The sequence below is a fragment of the Notechis scutatus genome, chromosome 2 (genome assembly GCF_049901735.1).
Source record: "Notechis scutatus isolate UNSWTSFEM ecotype Mainland chromosome 2, rNotScu1.2, whole genome shotgun sequence".
NCBI lineage: Eukaryota > Metazoa > Chordata > Lepidosauria > Squamata > Elapidae > Notechis > Notechis scutatus.
The window spans coordinates 261,468,955-261,485,997 of NC_142010.1; the positions used below are offsets into that span (position 1 = coordinate 261,468,955).

Here is a 17,043-nt window from a genome sequence, read left to right on the forward strand (position 1 = left end):
AAAGAAAGAAAGAAAGAAAGGAAAAAAGGAAGGAAGGAAGGAAGGAAGGAAGGAAGGAAGGAAGGAAGGAAGGAAGGAAGATGGGAGGGAGGGAGGAAGGAAGAAAGAAGGAAGGAGGGAGGGAAGAAGAAAGAAGAAAGAAGGGAGGGAGGGAGGGAGAAAGAGAAAGTTAGATAGAAATAAAGATGCTAAAATCCAGAACGACTGCTAATTCCACTCTTCAATGGCCACGTTTCCACCAATTATATATCTTTGACAACTGCATGAAATATCAACCACTGAAAACAAAGAGAAAAAACAAACCAGAATGTCCCCCGAATAAAGTTATTATCTCCATTATATACGTACGTATACATGTCATTATTTCAACTCAACATACATGTCTAAGGGAAATTTAATAATAATAATAATAATAATAATAATAATAATAATAATAATAATAATAATAATAAAAATAGAGACAAGAACATTATTCTTGGAAAGATTCCTCCCGTGTGTCATCTTGTGAAAAATTGCCCAACTTTGGAAACAGTATGCCTAAAGTTGGGATAACTATGGTTTGTTCAACATTCCAAAACAGATTATCCTACTAAGCCACTTACTAAGACCCTATAAGGCAGTGATCCCCAACCTTTTTTACGCCGCGGCCCGGTACCGGCATCAGCTGGGCGCGCGCCCGGACCAGCATCAGCTGGGCGCGCCATCTTTTGATGAAATGCTTGGTGAGCTTACCTGGAAAAGTCACAGCGCTGGCGCCATCTTTTTGATGAAACGCGTGCTTCCGGTGAGCTTTCTACCCGGAAAAGCTCACCGGAAGCACTTTTTCATCAAAAAGATGGCGGCGCCAGCAAGCCAGCGGCCTGGTAGGACTTGTTCCGCGGACCGGTACCGGTCCGCGGACCGGTGGTTGGGGACCCCTGCTATAAGGAATGCGGCGGCTCATAGGCTAAGACACTGAGCTTTTCGATCAGAAAGTTCGGCGGTTCGAATCCCTAGCACTGTGTAACGGAGTGAGCTCCCGTTACTTGTCCCAGCTTCTGCCAACCTAGCAGTTCGAAAGCATGTAAAAAAAACGCAAGTAGAAAAATAGGGACCACTTTGGTGGGAAGGTAACAGTGTTCTGTGCACCTTTGGCATTTAGTCATGCCGGCCACATGACCATGGAGACGTCTTCGGACAGCGCTGGCTCTTCAGATTTGTAATGGAGATGAGCAGCGCCCCCTAGAGCCGGAAATGGCTAGCACATATTGTGCGAGGGGAACCTTGACCTTTACCCTTTAAGACCCTACAAAGTATGCAGAGAAGAGCCCCAAAGATGATCAGGGGCCTGGAGGCTAAACCGTATGATGAACGATTGAGGGAACTAGGTATGTCCAATCTAATGAAGAGAAGGATTGGGGAGACATGATAACCATCTTCTGGTACTGCTGTCACAGAGAAGAGGGGGTGGCTAGTCTAGAGAACATGACTAGTCTAGAGAAAAGAAAGACTAGGGGTGGCATGATAGCCGTGTTTCGATATTTGAGGGGCTGCCACAAAGAAGAGGGGGTCAAACTATTTTCCAAAGCAGGCAAGACAGGAAAAAAAAAAATGTATGGAAACCAATCAAGGAGAGAAGCAACCTGGAATAAAGGACCGATTTCCCTTTTAGTTAGATCAATTAATTGGTGGAATGGCTTGCCTCCAGAAGTTGTGAATGCTTCATCATGGGAGGGTTTTAAGAAGAGACTGAACAGCCATATAGAATAGAATAGAATAGAATAGAATAGAAGAGAAGAGAAGAGAAGAGAAGAGAAGAGAAGAGAAGAGAAGAGAAGAGAAGAGAAGAGAAGAGAAGAGAAGAGAAAATTGATGAATGGAAGGGAATGGAATGGAATGGAATGGAATGGAATGGAAGGGAAGGGAAGAGAAGAGAAGAGAAGAGAAGAGAAGAGAAGAGAAGAGAAGAGAAGAGAAGAGAAGAGAAGAGAAGAGAAGAGAAGAGAAGAGAAAATTGATGAACAGAATGGAATGGAATGGAACAGAACAGAATAGAATAGAACAGGAGATGGGATGGGATGGGAGAGAAGGGAAGAGAAGGGAAAATAGAGGAATAGAATAGAATAGAATAGAATAGAATAGAATAGAATAGAATAGAATAGAATAGAAGAGTTGGAAGGGACCCTGGAGGTCTTGTAGTCCAGCGGCCCCCAACCTTTTTTGAACCCGGGACCGGTTTCACGATTATTTATTCTTCCATGGACCGGTACCTGAATAACACGAGGCTCCACCGGCATCGGGATGGCTCTTCGTTCGAAGCCGCCTCCCCCCCTCTTCAACGAAACTAAGGCGCGAGCACCCAAACACCGCTTTCTAACCGAAAACCCAGAAGCAACCGAAAACCCGGAAGCGTCGTCGAAACAAGATGGCGGCGCCCATGCTTCGTGGCCCGGTAAAAATGATCCACGGACTGGTACTGGTCCGGGGACTGGTGGTTGGGGACCCTGTTGTAGTCCAACCCCTGCCTAGGCAGGAAACTCTAAACCACTTCAGACAAATGGTTATCCAACATGTTTTTAAAAACTTCCAGTGTTAGAGCATGCCTGAAATGGTATAGGAGATTGGACCAGATGATCTCCAAGGTCCCTTCCAACTCTATTTTCTAATCCTAATCTAATCCTAACCTAACCTAATCCAACATATTCTCTAAAGCACCCGAGGGCAGGAGAAGAGGCAATGGGTGGACCGGAAGCTCCTCAAATGGGGATTCAACCTGGAAATAAGGGAGGAATTTCCTAGCAATGAAAACGATTATTCAGTGCAACAGCTTGCCTTCCGGAGTTATAGATGCTCCATCACTGGAGGTTTTCAAGAAGAGATTTGACAACTATTTAACTGCGATAGTTTAAGGTCTCCTGCCCTGTGTGGGGAGTTGGACTAAAAGAGGTCTCTTCAAGGTCTCTTCCAGCCGTAGGATGCTATGGTTCCATGAAGTAGGGAGTGATTGACCTCCTCAGTCCTTTCATACACTGTTTCTATCCATCCACCTAGCATCCTAGCATGCGCGCAGCACAAACTTTTGAATCTCTCTTCTTTTTTTCCATGAATAGATTAAAAAAACTGAAGAAGTGATCTATCCCCAGTCACCTTGTAAGGGTGACGGGCGACATAAAAAATGTAATAAAGAAATCAATAAACTTGAAATTGAGATACAAAAGGCGAATCTTAAACTTCTGTAAGATTTGAAGGCACCAATTTTACACCCCGTAATCTTGTTTGAGTTCAGTGCAGCATGGGAAATTATAAAGACGGGCTGACAATATCACTCTCTGAGTCCAACTGAATTCTGTGTTCTTGAAAGTCTAGATGATGGGCAACCTTACACAGGGGTGGGATTCAATTTTTTTAAAAAACAGTTCTGTGGGCGTGGCTTAGTTGGTGGGCATGGCTTGGTGGTCATGTGACTGGTGGACATGGCTTGGTGGTCATGTAATTGGCTGGGTGTGGCCAACTCAACATCACTCACATCGAGGCACGCATCTCCTCGCCTGGCCTCTCATGACTGTGGGGATGCTGCAACAGTCGTAAGTGTGAAAAATAGTCATAAGTCACTTTTTTCAGTGCCGTTGTAACTTTGAATGGTCACAAGCAAAGTACCAGCAAAGGAGGGGAACAAACTCCAGAGAAGTTCCTGAGACAGGAAGTCTAGTCCTGCCAAGAATGTAATAAGGGTTAACGGAGAGGCAGTTTCTGTAAGCAACACCAGAATGTTTCCTTCCTGCCTTCCTTACAGGATTAGGCCAGTAATTTCTTCTAACAAGTGGTTCTCTGAACTGCTTAGAATGTTAACGACCGGTTCTAGCAAATAGGTGCGAACTGGTAGAATCCTACCCCTGACCTTACAGTATCCCATATCTGGATATATATTATATTGGGGGTGTTATAAGAAATTGGTTCCTTACTTTTTTGACAGTCTTGTCCGGTTCAAGAGCGATATCTGGAATGTTGGCATCAACCATCAGAGAGAACAAGTTCAAAATCAAGTTGGAATATCTGTAAAGAAGAAAAGGCCAACTAAGAAACAAATACAACTGTGCAATGAAGAATATAAAGGATCAAATTCATCACCAGCCTCAAAATCAGGACGATCCTTTTCCCCAGAAAACCATGAGCGTGATTGGTATGACCAAGAGGAAAAACGAATGAGGCCAACAGAGATACTTTACAAACAAAACAAACAAAAAAACCCAAAGACAGAAGAACAACAAAACAACAGCATTTGGAAAGGACCTTGGAGGTCTTCTAGTCTGACCCCCTGCTCAAGCAGGACACCCTAAACCAGGGGTCCCCAACCACTGGTCCGCGGACCGGTACCGGTTCGTGGAACAAGTCCTACCGGGCCGCTGGTTTGCTGGCGCCGCCATCTTTTTGATGAAAAAGTGCTTCCGGTAAGCTTTTCCGGTAGAAAGCTCACCGGAAGCACTTTTTCATCAAAAGATGGCGGCGCCTGCTTGTGAGCTTTTCCGGGTAGAAAGCCATTTCTACCCGGAAAAGCTCACTAAGCGCTGCGCGCCATCTTTTTGATGAAAAAGTGCTTCGGTGAGGTCACCGAAGCACTTTTCATCAAAAAGATGGCGGCGCCAGCTAATGCCGGTACCGGGCCGCGCCATAAAAAAGGTTGGGGATACCGGGCGCGGCATAAGAAAGGTTGGGATCACTGCCCTACACCATTTCAGATAAAGCTTTGTTCAGTCTCTTTTGGAAAGCCTCCAGTGATGAAGCATGCACAACTCCTGGAAGCAAGCCATTCCACGGATTAATTGTTCTCACCTCCTTAGTTCTTGGTCAGGGGTGTCAAATTCAAGCCCAGATCTGGCCTGGAAATAACAAAGGACCGGCCCTGCAGTGCCTCTGTCGGTAAAAACAGGGCCACCCTGGGCTCCAGGGTGGCTGAAAACGGGGCCTGGGCAGCTATGGGTGCCCCTCTCCAGCTCCGTTTCTGCTGGCAGAGGGCTATCAAAACAAACTTAAAGCAAACCAAAGGAGAGATGTTTCTCCTTTTGCATTTGAGCACCCAAGAAGGGACAGGAAAGGAGAAAGGGAAAGAGGAAAGACAAAGAAAAAGAAGGAAAGGTGGGAAGAGGGCCAGGAAGGAAAAACAAGGAAAGAGGGGAAGGAGGAAGAAAGGAGAATGAAGAGAGAAGGGAAAAGAAGAAAAGGAAGGAAGGAAGGAAGGAAGGAAGGAAGGAAGGAAGGAAGGAAGGAAGGAAGGAAGGAAGGAAGGAAGGAAGGAAGGAAGGAGATTATAATGAGAGTGAGGGAGGGTCTCAGTGAAATCCTTTCTTAGCACTTGACCATCACAATGCCCCCGACAAGAGTGATGTCAAGCTGGCCATGCCCACCCCACACATGCCCACCCTGGCCACACCACCCCCTCCTTGAGGTCAAGCACAATCCTGATGCGGCCCTCAATGAAATTGAGTTTGACACCCCTGTTCTAGGCTGTTTCTCTCTTTGGTTAAGTTTCCATCCATTGTTTCATCTTGCCTTTTGGTGCTTTGAAAAATAATTTGACCCCCTTCGTCTTGGGTTGGAGCCCCTCAAATATTGGAACAGTGCTGTCAAGTCACCCCTAGTCCTTCTTTTCATCAGAGGTGGCATTCAGCCGGTTCTGACCAGTTCTGGAGAACCGGTAACGGAAACTTTCAGTAGTTCGGAGAACCAGAAAATCCCACCTCTGACTGGCCCCACCCCATCTATTCACTGCCTCCCATTGATTCCCAGCTGATCAGCTGGGTCTTCTTTGGTTGCCCTGCACAGGAGAACAGAGCTGGAAAGCAGGTTAGTGGTATGGAGAGGGAATGGGGATTTTGCAGTAACCTTCCCCTGCCACGCCCACCAAGCCATGCCTGCCATGCGACGCCCACCAAGCCACGCTCACAGAACCGGTAGTAAAAAAATAATAATCCCACCACTGGATTAGACATACCCAATTCCTGCAACCATCCTGTGTATGTTTTAGTCTCCAGCCCCCTAATTGAATTGAATTGAATTCTTTACTATTGTCATTGTTCGTATGCACACAGTATACATACAACGGAATTCACATAACACCCAGAGACCAGACCCAACACGCACACACACACATGACAATCCCCAAACAACCCCCACCCACCAAAATTCCTCACCCCCTAAAAACACACAAGCCTCCACACAACAGACCAAGCAATACTGCCCAACAGCTCACTGATGGTGGTCCTTAAGTTCATTGTTAACTGCCATTATAGCTCTGGGATTAAAAACTGTTCGGAAAACGTGTGGTCTGAGTTTTTTAATTGCTCCGTATCTTCTGCCAGAAGGCAACAGTTCCCAAAGATTGTAAGCAGGATGGGAAGAGTCTCTGAGAATGTTGTGCAACTTCCTCAAACAGCGAGATGCAAAGATGTTGTCCAGGGCTGGTAGCTGGAGCCCGATGATATTCTGGGCAATTTTAATGATTCTCTGTAGAGCCTTTTTTTGTCCGCGACAGAACTGCTCCCATACCATGCAAGAATGCCGTATGTCAGGACCCTCTCAATGGTGCTGCGGTAGTAGGACAGAAGTAGATGCTGAGATAGATTTATCTCCCTGAGCATTCTCAGGAAGTACAGCCTCTTCTGTGCCTTCTTCACAAGCATGTTAGCATTCAAAGTCCACTGAGAGGTCCTCTGAGATATAAGTGCCCAGAAATCTAAAACTACAAACCCTCTCCACCTCCTCGCCATTTATGTACAATGATAAATGTACATCTCTCTTCCTCCTGAAGTCAATTATAATCATTCTTGTTGCTCATTCTTGCTCTTTACTACGTGTAAAGATCTCTTTACTTCATCTCTTTAATTTTCTGTATGCACACTTAAGGCTTTTATGCATATCCTCAGGTTTTGTTTGAGAAAATAACCATTTAGACTCTCTTCCAGCCTGCAATAATTTATTGGAAGCTTTATCTGGCATCTTGGTATCCCATCCTGGCAGAAGGATTTGTAGCATTTATAGCAGCCCTGTGCCATCTTGTGTTCGGAGAGGAACATTTCATCTTTGTTTCTAAATTTTGGGGTTGTTGTTGTTTTGGTCCAGCTGCTGTTTTTATCATGATGGAATACAGGTGGTCCTTGACTTATGACCACAATTTCCCCTTAGTTAGATACAGATTAACAGAGTTGGAAGAGACCTTGTAGGTCATCTCGTCCAACCCACTGCCCATTAAACCCAAACTTTCTGCTGCTAAGCAAAACATGGATGAAGTGAGTTTCCCCCCCCCCCATTTTACAACCTGTTATGCCTCTGGTGGAGACTGACTCTGAGGGAGACGAGGAACAGCCGACAGGGAGTAGAAGTGTGGCTCCGGAGGTTGTGGAGGAGGCTGGAGAAAGGCAGAGGCCGGCTGGGCAGTCAGAGGAGGACCCAGGCCCGTCCCCTCTCCATCCTAGGGCACACAGGGAGGAGAGGATAAGAGAGAGATGTGGTCTACTTGGGAGGAGAGGGCCTTGATCCTCTTCATGGGCTGCAGCTGTGACAACTGAATAAGGGGACGGACTTGCGTACGGGCAAACGCTGGAAACAAAGCATGGAAATATCTCTAGTTTATGGTTCCTCTCTGAGTTTGGCGTCCTTCCCAGTGTGTGTTATCTGTGGACGTCCTCCAGCCCTTATCTTACCTGGCTTGTGTGGCTTTTTCCATTCTTCTTGTAACTCTTTGTGTGGGAGTTTTTTTTTAGCTTCTGTCAAGAATATTCGGAGCTTGGAAGCAAAGTGAAGGAATAAAAGAGGCTTCACCTGTTTTCTGTGACTGTGTTTCTTTTGTATCCCACAACTTTTCTTGCCAGAGTTGTTAAGGGAATCACGACAGTTGTTAAGTTAGAAACACGGTTGTTAATGAATCCGGCTGCGTCATTGACTTTCCTTGTCCAAAGGTCATAAAAGGGGATCATGTGACCCTGGGACACTGCGACCGTCATAAATATGAACCGGTTGCCAAGCGTCTGAATGTTGATCAGGTGATCAGGGAGATGCTGCAACGGTCACAACTGTGAAAAACGGTCACTAGTCCCTTTTTTTCAGCGCCATTGTAACTTTGAACGGTCACTAAATAAACTGCTGTTAAGTCAAGGGTTTGATTAAAAGCAAAAATGGGGAGGAGAATATTAAGAATATTTCAATACATAAAGTGCAGGTATTTTAGCAGCAGAAGTTACTAAATTGTGCCTCCAAAGCTGGAGGCAGAAGTGGTGTATCAAAAAAAACCAGAGTGGGGTGGAACTGAGTCTGGATTCCCAGAAGGGAGGGGCTGCATTCCAGATGTCAAAGAGGCAAGGAAGCAAGAAACGTTTTCTGGGAAGGGAGAGGGTTAAATCAATTCCTCCTAACGATTCTCGGAGTACATCTGTAGTTATGCAAATGAGTGGTGCAGTGGCCTAGAGGTGGAGCTCTCGCCTCACAATCGGGAGGCTGTGAGTTCGATCCTAGGTAGAGGTAGATATTTCTCTCTCTCTCTTTGAGCACCATGAGAATATATATCTACCGAACAAAACTCCGCATTGGCGACAGGAAAGGCATCTGGCCAGTAAACACTCGGCTCCATTCAGTTGCCCAGATTCAAGGGTCGTTAAAAGAAGAAGATGATTTTAGTTATGGAAATAAAGGTAGCCTTTGAGTTACGTCAGTTCATTTAGAGACCGTTCGAAAGTACAACGGCAGTGAAAAAAGTGTCTTAGGACCGTTTTTCAGCGCTGCAGCTTCCCCATGGTCATGTTATCAAAATTCAGACGTTTGACTCATATTTATGACAGTTGCAGTGTCCAAGGAAATAATGAGATTGCTTTTTGCGAACTTCTGGCAAGCAAAGTCAAAGAGGAAGCCAGATTCATGTTACCAACTTAACAACTGCAGTGATTCACTTAAAAACCATACCAAGAAAGGTCATAAAACGGGGCAAAACTCACCTAACAACTTGTTCTGGCCAAGGCTTCCTGAGACAGTAACAATCACACACTTAGGTTAAAGTTTTTGGGGTTTTGGGAAGAAAACTGTGTCTACTATTGACCTCACCCCCTTCCTAAAAGGCCGGTAGGGGGCGTGCATAAGCGCACCAATCGTGCCTACCGTCCCTGTCCTATCTCATGTATTCAAAACTATATTTATTCTTATACGTGTACCTTGTAAGCGATTGACAAATCAAATAAATAAATTAAATAAATAAATAAATAACTCTCTTTTTATTTCAACGGCTGTGAATTATATGCATTCACAGCCTGTAATGAGTCCCAAACAGTTTGTGAATAGTCCAACGGAAGTCTACCACAGTCTTTTCGGGATAAGGTTGATAAGCACCCACCTTTATCTCCCTTGAAATGCTGCCAACAACTAAATTGCCAATTAGCTATACAAGGCCAAACGGAGCACAAGGTCAACACGGAGCTTCAGAGTTTAAACCGAGCAGAATGAACAAAGTTGCTTCCTGCAAAGGCTCCTGTCCCTTTGCTCCTCCTTTATGTCGTATGGGAGGGGACAATCACCTCCAAGCCTTACTCCCGAGTTGCCCCTTTTGTCTTAACTGTTCTTGCCTTCTGGCAGCTCTGCGCATACGCACACTGGGAACAGGCTCTCCCTATTCCTCTGCCTCGCTGATGTCAGGTTCTGGAGGCTCCAGAGTCAGCACATAATTCTGATGACTCGGGGCGTGACACAAAAATAACAAAGTCACAAAAGTAGAATAAATTCCCTTGAATGCCTCCAACTTGGCCTCCAATGTCCAATTATCTTCGGCTGGAGATCAAACTCTTCCAAAAACAGTCTACGAAGGAAAGAAATGCAGTCCAAACCCAAAGTAAAGATAATTAGAAATAAAACAACAACACAAACCACACTGAAGTAATTAACACGGCAGGCCAGGATGATAAATTGCAGACTTCCACAAGATAACCAGCAACCACAGTTGGGAGGACACCAAAACCCAGATAAGCCTCGACAAAGATAATGCACGCTTTGCTTCCAGCAAGGGAGCTGTGTGCAAACACCCCTCTTATATCCTGTTCTCCCAATTGTAACTTATGAAAAGGATCAGGGCCTTTTTCTCTCCCATAAGCCATGTTGCTCCCTTCTCCATTCCTCCCTGCGTGCCCTAGGATGAAGAGGGGATGGTCCTGGGTCTTCCTCTGAATGCTCAGCCGGACTGTGCCCTTCCCCTGTTTCCTCCACAGCCACCGGAGTCACACTCCCACTATCAGCTGCTCAATTTCCCCCTCAGAATCAGACTCCAACAAGGGCATGACACTAACCACCAGATGGCCCCATCTCTGTGTCGGACGCAGATCCCTCGTCCGAGCCCTCCAGAACTGGCCCCTGTTCCTCCCACTGTCCGACTCTGCTGCCGGCTCCACAGGCTGGCGGCGGACCACAACACAACTGTCTCATTTAGCAATTGGACTCAATTGTAGACCCATAGCGTCATAAATTATGAGCTAGTGGCCAAGCACCTGAACTTTGATCAGGTGGCCATTGGAGATGCTACAACGGCCGTAAGTGTGAAACACAGTAATCCATCACTTTTTATTTTGGCGCCGCTGTAACTTCAGTCAATAAATGAACATTCGCAAGTCGAGGACCGCCTGTACATGATTCATAACCATCCAATCCATTGGGGATTTCAGCTGAAGTTCAGGTAGTCCTCGACTTATGACAGTTCATTTAGTGATGATGGCAAAGAAAAAAGGGACGTATGATCGTTTTCCACAGTTATGACCTTTTGATCACAGGATCAAAATTCAGGTGCTTGGCAACCGACTCGTATTTACGACGGTTGCAGTGTCCTGGGGGGAGGGGGCATGTGAATACCTTCTGACAAGCAAACTCAAGGAAGCCAAATTCGTTTAACAACCATGTCCCTAAACTTAACAACTGTATTGATTCACTTAACAACTGTGGCAAGAAAAGTCGTAAAATGGGGCAAAACTCACTTCAGTTGTCTCACTTAACCACAGAAATGTTGGACTCCATTTACGGTCGTAAGTTGAGGACTGCCTGCATTTGCTTCAAGTGCTATCTCTGTTTTCTTTCCTCCCACCCACCCAACCCAAGCTTCCTTCTCCTGGTTCAAGTGAATTCAGTGAGCGGGCCTTTGCGAAGCATATTTCCTTCCCATTATTTTCATTAATATTCCCCACTTTTGTGCATTTTATTCCCCATACATCATAAAGCACCCATAAAGATGTCTATATCCCTTTCCATTCTCACTCAGTTCAGGCAAGTAGGAAGGAAAAACGGGCTCGCTAGCCGTGTCTTACCTTAGTGGTCGTATTTCAAAGGCAATCAGGCTGCAAATGTTAAATCCAAAATGCTTTTTTCACCTGTTCAACTTACTATCTATTAAAATTTGGTTTTAAACTCTCAGATACACCGAGCGAATGCAGCTTGTCGCAGAGTACATTCATAAGAAAATTTGCGGCCCGTCTCGTGGCGAGACGGGTGGCAAACCAATTTAAGGAATTAAATAAAACATGAATAAATATATAGGTTGGCTTTCACTATCTCCTAGCTCCGTGATGGCGAACCTATGGCACGACGTACGTTGACAATTTACATTGGTAACCAGTCATTAAGTGAATTTTGCCTCCTTTTATGGCCTTTTCCCCCCACAGTTGTTTAAGCGAATCTCTGGCATTGTTAAGTGAACCATGGAGTCATTAAACGAATCTGGCTTCCTCCACTGCCTTTGCTAATCTGAAGCCAGCTGGCAATAATGTGGAATTGGTTTTCCATCTCCTTTTCCTGTAATGATTTTTCAACTTCTGAGATTTTCTGGCAGCTTTTCCTTGAAGCACTAAGAAGGTTTAATCCGGTTTAGCATTTCTCCGAGTAACTGGATTTGGCTAGTTGATGCAAACTGCAAAATTATGGGCATCTTTATATATTTTGTTTATCATAATCCCAAGAAAATTTTCTCCAGGTTTACGGGGAATGTCACTTCAGCTAATCTGATCTGATACAGGTCATCTGGAAGCTAAGGAGAAACAATTAATTAATTAAACTAAGGAGAAACAATTAATCGGTGGACACAACTTGCCTCCAGAAGTTGGAAGTGCTCACTGGAGGTTTTAAGAAGAGATTGGACAACCACTTGTCTGAATGGTGTAAGGTTTTGTAGAAAATTAGCACCCACCCCTCTTAGATGAATGAAATCTTTTAGGAAATATTCAAAAGGCAGTATATTATATTTTTCCCTATAGGAGAAACATATTTCTAAAGAGACCTTCATTTCCCTGAGCACCAGCAGTTATTTGGTACCCATTGGGAAGGACTGGGCCAGCCCATCTACAAAACAAAAGATCTTCAGCTCCACAATGATGGGATTATCCTTCAGGGCAAAGCCCTTCAGCCACAATAGAAGTTGCACAACAAAGTCCCTTCATTGCATCAGCCCAAGCTTCAACCAAACCTGGGACTCAGACAGCCTACAAAGTTACCAGTGACCCCCTACAGCAACCAATAGAATACATGCTCTTGCCACAGGAACAGGAAGCTCAAGGGCAGGGGCCAAGAGAAGATATAAATAACTCTCACTCTCTACTCCATGTGGTTCACTTGCCCACAACCGCAAACCCGTGTCCATCAATAAACCCTCTTTCCAATCAGCTTCCACGTTTCCAGTTTCTTTCTCCCCACTTGCAACTGAACCAGATGGATATTTCTTCCAACAGTTTCCTGCCTGAGCATGGGGTTGCACTAGAAGACCTCCAAGGTCCCTTCCAACTCTGTTACTCCGTTCTTCTGTTATAATAAAGCTGTTATCACATAATGCAAAATGTCATAAAATAGTTCCTCCCCTGATGTTTGACTGTGTCATGCACAGTACTTTCAAAGTACTTTCAAAGGAGATACAGCATATAGAATAACAGAGATTAAAGAAACCTTGGAAGTCTTCTATTGCAACCTCCTGCTTAAACAGGCGATCTTACTGGACAAATGGCTACATCCACAACTTCTGGAGGCAAAGCTATTCCACTGGTTAATTGTTCTCAGCGTTAGGAAATTTCTCCTTAGTTCTAACTTGGTTCTCTCCTTGATCGTTTCCATCCATTGTCCCAAAGGTGCTTTTTTTTCAAGAGGCAACTGGACTTTCTGTTTTTTACTTTGAAGATGTTTCCCTTCTCATCCCAGAAGCTTCTTCAGCTCTGACAGGATGGTGGGGAATAGAAGGATTTATATTCCTTGCAGACAGCTGGTCATTTGCATTCTTTTAGGGAGCCACTGAGGCCACTTGGAGGTTTATCTGTGTTGTCAGAGTCACCTGAGTGGTGCTAAATGAATGCAAAAGACCAGCTGTCTGCAAGGAGTATAAATCTTTCCGTTCCCCACCATCCAGTCCGAGCTGAAGAAGTTTTTGGATGAGAAGTGAAACATCTTCAAATAAAAAACAGAAAGTCCAGTTGCCTCTTGAATAAAAAAGCACCTTTGGGACAACCATGACCTGGATGATGGAGAATCTCCATAGAGTTTCCATCCATTGTTTCTTGTCTTGCCTTCTGGTGCTTTGGATAAGAGTTTAACCCCTTGGTCTTTGTAGGAACCCCTCAAATTTTGAAAAACTGCTATGTCTGAATAGACCCCACATTTTCCAGTCCAGGTAGTTGATTAAACATCTGTCCTTGGGAGCTGAGAAAACTGGCAAGGAAATATCTCTGGAAGAATGACTGTTGTGGTTAACCGGCAGCAGGTGCGGACAGCTGAGGAGAGCGAGGACTCGGATGAGGGGCCAGGACCATCAGGAAGTGGACTGCTGCCTTCAGAGATTTTGGGGGCTGGCAGCAGTGATGAGGAGGTTCCCGAGGAGCCTGTGCCAAGTGCGCGTTCGTGCAGGGTTGCTCGTAGGACAGAGCAGCTACAACAGCACCGGCAACTCGGGAGTAAGGCTGCAAGTTAATGGCCCCTCCTTCAAGAAGATAAAAGCCGAACTGAAATGAACGTACTTTGCAGAAGGCAAAGACCTTTTGAAACTCCAGCTTCGTGGATATTCCAGTATCCCGAGTTTGTATTTGAAGATTCTTGTATTGCAAATTATTTCTGGTCTGTTATCTTTTTGGCAAGTCTCGCACAGTTTGGCAAGGCTTGTGCTTATCGCAGCTAATTATTTTATAAAAGCATTACAAGGTTTCTGTTCCTTTTGGATTGTGTTTGATTTGTCGGAAAAGGGCGTGGGTCAGAACAATGATCCAATGGGTTATGGGTTATTTAACCACAAAAATTCCAACCTGCGCAGGTGAAGGAAGGCCGTGTAGCATTGCTTGCGAAACTCCTGGTACTGCTCGCTCTGCGTCCCTCCCATTCCTTCCACCATTTCCTTATTCAGCTTCATGGGTGGAGGAAGAGGCTTCGGGTCACGTCCCAGAATGTAGCCAAAATCAATGTGGAAAAGTTTGCCTGCATTGGGAACATCAGAAAAAAAAAAGGTTAGATTTACACCGAGGAGGGAATTGACAAAGTTTGGCTCTCTCTTTAGTACTTAGGATTTACAGAATAAAAGAGTTGGAAGGGACCTTGGAGGTCTTCTAGTCCAGGGATTGCCAACCTTTTGGACCTCAGGGACCACTAAATTCATAATTTTAAATCCCGCGGACCACTAATATGAATCCAGTGTGCTCCTCGCTGAAGCGCCTAGACTCCCAGTGAAGGGATGGGGTCCTTCAGGCATTAGGCTTGGCCACATGTTACTGCAACCTTAAACACTCAAAGAGCCATTTGGACCCATTTCCCACAGGAAAAAAATACCACTGGGATCTCTCATCTCTCCCTCAGTATCTTTCTCTCTCTCTCTCATCTCTCTCTCTCTCATCTCCCCCCTCCCAATATCTTCCTCTCTCACACACACAAATCTCTCTCTCTCTCATCTCCCTCTTTCTCTCTCCCCCTATATCTATATATCTATATATCCTATATCTATCTATCTATCTATCTATCTATCTTCCATTCATCGTCTATCTATCTATCATCTATCTATCTATCTATCTATCTATCTATCTATCTATCTATCTATCTATCATCCATTCATCCATCTATTTTTTTCTATCATCTATCATCTATCTATCTATCTATCTATCTATCTCTTCCATTCATCCGTCTATCTATCTATCTATGATCCATTCATCCATCTATCTATCAATCTATCTATCCATCTATCTATCCATTCATCTATCTATCTATCTATCTATATCACTTCCATTCATCCGTCTATCTATCTATCATCCATCTATCTATCTATCTATCTATCTATCTATCTATCTATCTATCTATCTATCTATCTTCCATTCATCCGTCTATCTATCTATGATCCATTCATCCATCTATCTATCAATCTATCTATCCATCTATCGTCCATTCATCCGTCTTTCTTTCTTTCTTTCTTTCTTTCTTTCTTTCTTTCTTTCTTTCTTTCTTTCTTTCTATCTATCTATCTATCTATCTATCTATCTATCTATATCTCACGCACACATACTTCTCTCTCATCTCTCTCAGCTGGACCAGTCAGTGTTTTGGGGTGGAGAGGAAGTCGCATGTCTCCCAGTCACGCAGCACCAAGGGCCAGAAAAAAAACAAACCAAGAGATCTAGCAAGAGATGAAGCTTCGCTCCCAATCTGGAAGAGCAGGAGTATGGAGCAAATCTCCATTCCCCCAGGCGAGGAGTGAGTGGGAAAGGTGGGTGAGGAGCGGAGCTGGGTTCACCCCCTCTTGCCATAACAGCCCCAATTGCCTCATTCCGAGCGGCGAGGGCTGCGCTGCCCTTTGCACCTCCTGCAAAGTTGCAAGTTGCACTTCCCTTCCTCTACGGTGCTGATATCCAGCCTAACCATGAGCTGCCTGGCTGGTCCAATAATCCAGAACTCTAGGCCTCTGGCCCATTTGTCATCCCGGAGCAGTTCCTTCACCCGGGTGCGCCGCGGACCACCAAAATTTTCTAACGGATCACCAGTGGTCCGCGGCCCACCGGTTGGTGACCCCTGGACTAGAAGACCTCCAAAGTCCCTTTCCAACTCTATAATTCCCTAATTCCATTCAGCACAGAACCATAACATGTTAATAAACCCACATGTGCAGTCATCTGTTTCCAGTTTAGGGCTCTCTGGATCTCCATTTCAAAGGATCAGGATGAGGTAAGGTCAGTTTTGCTTGTGAATACTATTGTCAGTCAGAATAAGCAACGGATGCCGGACTTGATGAATGCACTGCCTGGTATGTTATCTGATGTAATGCTACTTCAGATGCTGATCACGACGGTACGATGAGGTATGAATATTCCTGCTTCCTCCTTTTCTTTGGAAAGCAGAAAGACAACGCTATAGAGGACATGGCGTGAACATGACAAATTTGGCAGAATTGCGTGTGGCTTCTCAGTAGGTAAACTGGGCATGTTTGGAGAAACTCAGAGATTGCAACACCGGGGTGGGTCTCCTATCAAAACCCTCCAAGAAGAACATGCAAGGCAGAGGTGGTATTCAGCTGGTTCGGATCGGTTCGGACGAACCTGTGGTGAAAATTTGGACCAGTTCTGAGAACCGGCAAATACCACCTCTGACTAGCCCCACCCACCTGCCCCCGCCCTTTCCCGTCCTATATTCCATTGATTTTTAACTCGGCCGATTCACACAGCAGAGCGGATTGCCGCGCCTCAGCTGAGCTCAAAAAAACAGCTCACCTCATTGAGGGTGATCTTTGAGTGCTGCGCGCGCAAAGCGATCTGTGAGTGCTGCGTAGGCGTGCAAAGCGATATGTGAGCGTTGTGCGTGCATGCGAAACAATCTGTGAGTGCTGCCTATGTGCAGGAAGTGACCTTAGGGGTGCAGTGTGCATGCACGAAGCATGCAGAACCAGTAGCATGCAATTTGGAACCCCACCACTGATGCAAGGTCATCTGATTCTCCTACACTTTGCACGCTTCATGGAACTTTTAGTTCTCCAATCCCACCTACTTAAGCAAGGTGTGCAAACCTGCAGAAACAGAATTAACAGAGTTGGAAGGGACCTTCGAGGTCTGC

The 17,043-nt window shown here is 45.1% G+C and overlaps 1 protein-coding gene across 2 annotated transcripts in view; it reads right to left on the bottom strand.

Annotated features, from left to right (window-relative positions):
- PIK3C3 (phosphatidylinositol 3-kinase catalytic subunit type 3) overlaps nt 1-17,043 on the bottom strand; it is a 124,583-nt gene that overhangs the window by 35,220 nt on the left and 72,320 nt on the right. For both annotated transcript variants that reach the window (XM_087958706.1, XM_087958705.1), the window contains 2 exons: nt 14,265-14,433; nt 3,942-4,032 (listed from right to left, as the gene is read on the bottom strand). In XM_087958706.1, the coding sequence (XP_087814832.1) occupies nt 3,942-4,032; nt 14,265-14,433 (260 nt within the window). The remainder of the gene's footprint in view (nt 1-3,941; nt 4,033-14,264; nt 14,434-17,043) is intronic.